This window comes from Galleria mellonella, unplaced genomic scaffold, assembly GCF_026898425.1.
Source record: "Galleria mellonella isolate WM207_F2 unplaced genomic scaffold, CSIRO_AGI_GalMel_v1 utg117, whole genome shotgun sequence".
In the NCBI taxonomy this organism is placed as follows: Eukaryota; Metazoa; Arthropoda; class Insecta; order Lepidoptera; family Pyralidae; genus Galleria; species Galleria mellonella.
This window is the reverse complement of record NW_026441980.1, coordinates 1329295-1335593: the sequence shown is the minus strand read 5'-3', so window position 1 is coordinate 1335593 and position 6299 is coordinate 1329295. Positions and strand designations below refer to the sequence as shown.

General features: G+C 31.5%; 1 protein-coding gene across 1 annotated transcript; it reads right to left on the bottom strand.

Annotated features, from left to right (window-relative positions):
• Positions 1 to 1203: 1203 nt before the first annotated feature.
• LOC113523436 (basic helix-loop-helix neural transcription factor TAP) lies at positions 1204 to 5726 on the bottom strand. The gene is made up of 2 exons (XM_052896503.1): positions 5192 to 5726; positions 1204 to 2602 (listed from the first exon to the last, which is right to left on the bottom strand). The coding sequence occupies exon 2, from the start codon at positions 2589 to 2591 to the stop codon at positions 1335 to 1337; it is 1257 nt and encodes a 418-aa protein (XP_052752463.1). The 5' UTR covers positions 2592 to 2602; positions 5192 to 5726; the 3' UTR covers positions 1204 to 1334.
• Between the last annotated feature and the right edge of the window lie 573 nt (positions 5727 to 6299).

The following is a 6299-nucleotide window of genomic DNA, read 5'->3' as shown; positions in this document are numbered from 1 at the left end:
CAGTATTCTACAACTATGACGATATGTCACGTCTGTCTCGCATTGGAGTAGGCAGAAACAATGGAACGCCAAATGCTTCGATTCAAACAGACCTATTTCTCTTCCTTCACATTCATCAATCTTCAGACTTTACATCCGAATATTGGCTTTTCTTCGATGTCCACTTACATACATAGTGGAAGTTAAGCGCTAAACACAGACATTATATTTCAAACCGTTACGAATTTCCAATGCAAACATTAGTTTACGTAACTCGATCCAAAACGGGTGCCCCCTATTTTCTGTAATACGCGTTTACATCTACAACCGTCCTTATTCCCATAACATAGGGACGAATATCGTTAATAATAAATTGGACTAGTTCTCTCAGTGCCTGAACAATGGATATCCATAGGGGTGCGACTACCATTCACAACTTTTCGCTCTTTAGCGACCATTGTTCCAATTTGATTTATATTCATTTCTTTTATTATTATACAGTAAATCAAGTGTGCAGCTCTATATATGTTTAATTGGGAGATGAAAAAAAAAAATCGTTGAACCGAACTGTGGTTGGAGGCCGTTAACTTGTTTAATGGAACGCTTTAGTAACCATATATCGTATATATCTTAGATAAATCTGAATTAATCTCTGATGGCATAATTTTAATAGAACAAAAATAAAGTAATTTCCTTTAAATTGATAGAACTTTTGCAAATTCTAAGAACGTTAGAAGATGCACTTAAAACTATTAGAATTGTTAGTCATGTTGATGAAAAGAGTACGAAATGAAAAAAAAAAAAAAACACTAGTAATGTATAATTACAATAATGAATCTTATCTGTGAGTTATCATTGACGCTTATCTGTGAGAGCTGTATACACCTTTAATTGATGTGTTCATATGGCCTTAAGCTTGGTAGTGAAGAGTAAGATTTTTTTGTTCAAACTTAGATTTAAGCATTTTTTAATAGTAGTTTTTCTCCTTTACTTACTAATAACATTGTATATTGTCTGCTTAATTATTGTGAGCATATTGTTGGTGTGTCTTTTATAAATAAATAAATAAATCAATCAATCAATTAGCTTAGTAATTTTGATATTTTTCTTACATTCCTCCAATCAGTGAAATAATTAACAAGAGACATTTCAAAAATATTTATATTTATTTAAAATTTTACAAATATGACTAGTTATAAACTTTGGTATAGTCAAATTCCACAATTGATCAATTCTTTCGTTATTGTCTTCAAGTACCTGAATTAAAAAAAAAAATACAAAATATATATTTTCATCCTTAAACAATGACTAGTTTTTAATATACATTGTCTTTGTATATTGTTATCAAAAATAATTTAAATTTGTGCATTTACTACATTATTCGTTCTATTATAAAAATTTCTATAATTTCTTTGTTCATTATAATATGTATTATTTTGACAATAATAATTGTCATTACAATTTCTCTCATTGTATCCATACATAGCGTTTGGGTATGCCTCGTAACTATTTAAATAAGCTTCATTTCTTACTGGTCTTTTGTTTTTAGCATTCTCAAAAGCGTTTTTAAATATTTCATAGTTTGCATGGTTAAAATACTCCTCCGTGTTATTATGTACATTCGAATTGTAAGCATCAATAGTATTTTTACACGGTGCAAACTGTCTTTGACTATAACAATTTTCTTGGATTGTATTGTTTTCGAAACTAGATGGATTTGTAAAGAAACCGCTACCAGTCGTGGACGTTATACAATTACCACCCTTGTTATTAACAGACACGGTAACATTTCCAACATTTATCAATACACCTTCAGGAGTTTGCATGAAATTAGATCCATTGGGAAAAGGTCTACTGAAACCTTGAAAACATCTGTAACTGCCATCGCTGTTGTACTCCTCAGTTTTGTTGGGTACAAGAAATATATCTCTAAAGGCATCTTTGGTTACTTTCTCTCCAATAGTAGAGTAATTTTGTAGTTTTTCGTAATTTAAAGCAAACCCTTCGGATGGTATTTGCCCAGCATTTATATTATCTAGAGATTCTAAGGTTTGACTAAGAGCAAAAATATAATTGTGTGCAAATCTTAAGGTCTCGATTTTCGTTAGCTTCGTGTCTTCTGGAAATGTTGGCAAAACACACCTGAGTCTGTCCAACGCTTCGTTCAACATGTGCATTCTGTTTCTTTCTCTGTCGTTGGCCTTCATTCTTCTATTCCTTTTTATTTTCATTATTTGCGTTGGACTTTTGGATCTTGTCACTCTGTTTTTTCCATTAGCATATTTCCTTTTCGGTTTATTGGGATCTCTCGCCTTTCTTTCTTTAGATTTTATGGGAGTTGACGTGGTTTTAATACTATTTTCAAATTTCTTAATATCCAAAGGTTCTTGATAAGAGTATTCGTAATCATCTGTAAATAGTTTCCTCCGAATAATGGTGTCTTTGGTTGGTGTGAGAGATACACCTAGATCTATAGTATCGTGTTTTATAGGCGTACTGTTTGCTGACGTTGGAGTAGCTGAGGAGTCTGCATAGGACCTTTCAAAACCTGAATCGTTACTGCAAATACTGTCGTTGAAGTCGCAAAAATCTTCAAAACTCGTGCTGAACATTTTGAGGTTACCTGAAAAGAAAATTTAAACTTTATTTACAATTGCTTATGTGTGTGATAAGAATTTATAAATTTCTTTAACTGTATTTATTTTCTTATCTATCCATTATTCATTTTTTATTTCAAAATAGTTAATAATCATGTTTAAATAGATTATTACCAAAAATTTGAATATACTAAGTTTTGGGTTGCAATCATGTAGTTTATTATTTTGCCATAGATTCTCTAAGAAGAAGGAGAATTAAAATATACTTATATTCAATAAAAAAAATTAGTGATTATATTTAGACTATACTTATTGAGGAAGCAAAACTATACAGTACCAGAGGGAGACTTTGTACAAAAGTCGATTGCTTGGGCACCTCTGTCCCATTCGTGTTTCTACAGTGAAGCAGTTGTGTTTGCATGACTGCGTTTCGGTTTGAAGGGTGGGATATGGCGTGAATTTACAGAGTACAGAGGAATAACACCTGAGTCCTCAGGAATGGCAACGCATGGGGGGCATCATGGGCGAAACAGTATACTCTGTTATGTCCATGGTACTGCTCATGTCTATAGGCGACGGTTACCACTTTCCATCAGGGGGGCCGTCAGCTTTGCCATTCTAAGTTGTATAAAAAAAAAGTCATGACCTATCAAATTTGAAGCTAAATAATTTAATCGTTTAATATTTAGTTCAATTTAGGCCGTTTATATCTATGTAGTTCCATTAAGAATAATTTATTTTACTGTATCTTATTACATAAGCCACGGAAAGAGGCATTTTTCCAGTAGTGGGACTTAACAATTTCGTACTTTCAACTTTAAATGTTCAAGATTCGAACTATTTCTTTCGGGTTCAGAGGAAATACACGAGTTAATAATATCAGAATAAAACAAAACACCGATTCAGTAATATCCGTACAGCTACATGAAAAAGTGCACCCTACTGTTTGTTCCAGTATAATTTTCGTGTCCAACTGTGACAGGTGAGACACCCTACCACCAGATCGCGTGATACACCAAGTCAGTTGAACTTTATCACTTCCTATTTCCGCCAGATTTCCGATTTGGGGTGAGTTTATGATTTGATTATTAATAACAATACCGGCGGGCATTCCGTGACCAATGACAGTGCCTATAAGAAAGAAAAAGGATTTACATTTTCTGCTAAATACTATAGAAGTAAAGCTGTATAGAAACAGCTGTAGATTCTTTAAATTTTGAATAGGAGATGTTCTTTATTTCTTTTGTGTGTATGTTGCATGATATCTTCATGAATCTAATAGACTGTTTTTTTCTCATAAATTGATTAAACTTTAAAATACTTTGTTGATACAATGACGAATTACTATGTCAACGCATGTAACTATAATTTAGCTTTATTATTATATTTTGGATTATTACTATTTATGTTTGTTAATATTATATATATATATAAAGACTACGAGATATACTATATATACTAAGACTAGATATATATTGATTCCCAACAAAAAATTTAACTATGTATTGCCTGTTCACATATATCTAAATTTTGCTTCGCATTAAGCAGTTTATTACTTTGTAAAAGAAAATAGCAGCTTAGGTAGTTTAGCTAAGGAAACATATCTTATCGATTGAAAAAAAAAAGAGTGAAAATCTATTCATAAATGGCAACACAATCGGATAACATAGTCACAAACACTCTAAAACAGTGATATAAAGCCAGCTATTTTTTATCAGCTATAGTAAGAATTACTAAATAAGATATTGACTTAAATATCAGATCAGATATCTTAATTACTGTACACTTGTGTTTCGAGCCGGGGGCTGTGGCCGCTGCCACCTGCCGCACGCGGCCGGCACGCGACCGTTTGCCGCCGACGGTGACCGTCCAAGCGTGGCCACGCCGGAAAGTTAATGACTTTACAATTAATTTCTAGTCGTTATACAATATTTATAATAAGGGTTTGTGTATGAATTGAAGCGGTGGAAAGTAGATTGATTCGACTATAGAATGCGGATAGGAATTCAAAATACATAATACTAATACAAATTTTAATTAGTAATTAATTACATACTGTAATAAATCCCTTTACGGGATAAGTCCGCTATTGCATATCAAATCTTTTAATGTATCCAATATAAATTATGTACAATAAAGATTTAACAATATAATACGTAACCTATACGTATTACCAATTTACTTAGCACTCAATCGGTCGGCTGTTACCTCAAATTTTCCTTTTGTAAATATTATATATATAAATATATAAAAACAACATATTTCAGTAAAAAAATCTTCAGTTTACATTGTATTTCGCGTATGAGTCATAGGTCTCACACTTGGCCGATTTTACTTTGTAATTATTTCAATGAGGTAATGTAATTACATGTAAATAATTAATCCTTTTCTTTATTTCATTCTGTTTTGTTTTTATTTGCTTCTCTAAATAATTTTAAGCTTCGAATATTATTAAACAGTTTAAAATTACTTGAAAAAATTCTAGAACTTGATTTACTTTTTAAAGTTTTTTTTTTTTAAAGTATTGTATGTAAATTGAAGATATTATAGCATATAGGCAAGTGCTATTTTTCTAGATAAATATTCTAATAATATATTTTTAATTAAAATCTTACCTCAAAAATATTAATAGTTCCTAGTAGTTTTGAATGCTATAGCATAATCACAACACTAAAGTTCACAATCTCACACAACACTATTATTATTATAAGTTTATAAAAAAAAAAATATTACTATTAAAAATAAACTATAAGAAGAAATATAAAAAATAAAAATCTAAAGTCTATTTGCAAAACTTAAAGTCTATATTGTCCATGACTAGACTGGGGCGGCGCTGTGCTCCCGCGCGTGCGTAGAATTGCACTATGGGCTGGGACACCATGCACCCTGTTATATGTGTAAGGGGTCGTAGGTGAAGTGACGAATACGCCCACTGTGCCGGACTCTATGGGGGACACTTTAAAATAACAAATAGTAAAGAAAAAATACAATAATAATAAATGAAAAATTAAAATAAATATTTTAAAATCATTTATTCAATTTAAAATAGTAAAAAATTATTAAAAAATACTGTTTGTAATTGTTTGTATCTATAATAAGTTTACTATTGTAATGTTTTGGAGGAAACAATAAAGAGTATCTATCTATCTATCTATCTACGGGGCGTTTTTAATAAATTAAAAATAAATATTTTTTTTTATCGTTTTTGTATAAAGAATGATGAATGAAACAATATCTACGGTGGACGAGTTAACCACGAAGGATAAAAAAAAAATATACTAAATACAAAAAAGTTGATATGTAACAAAAATTAAATGCTTAAAAAATATAGTAAATACAAATTAGACGACACGAAAGAAAAATTAATAACTTGACGGTAGGCAGTTATTTATATTTGTACCAGAGGGAGACTTTGTACAAAAGTCGATTGCTTGGGTACCTCTGTCCCATTCGTGTTTCAACCGTGAAGCAGTTGTGTTTGCATAACTATGTTTCGGTTTAAAGGGTGGGATATGGCGTGAATTTACTGGGTACAGAGGAATAACACCTGAGTCCTCAGGAATGGCAACGCATGGGGGGTATCATGGGCGAAACAGTATACTCTATTATGTCCATGGTATTGCTCATGTCTATAGGCGACGGTTATCACTTTCCATCAGGTGGGCCGTCAGCTTGTTTGCCATTCTAAGTTGTATAAAAAAAAAATATAAATATACTGCAAGC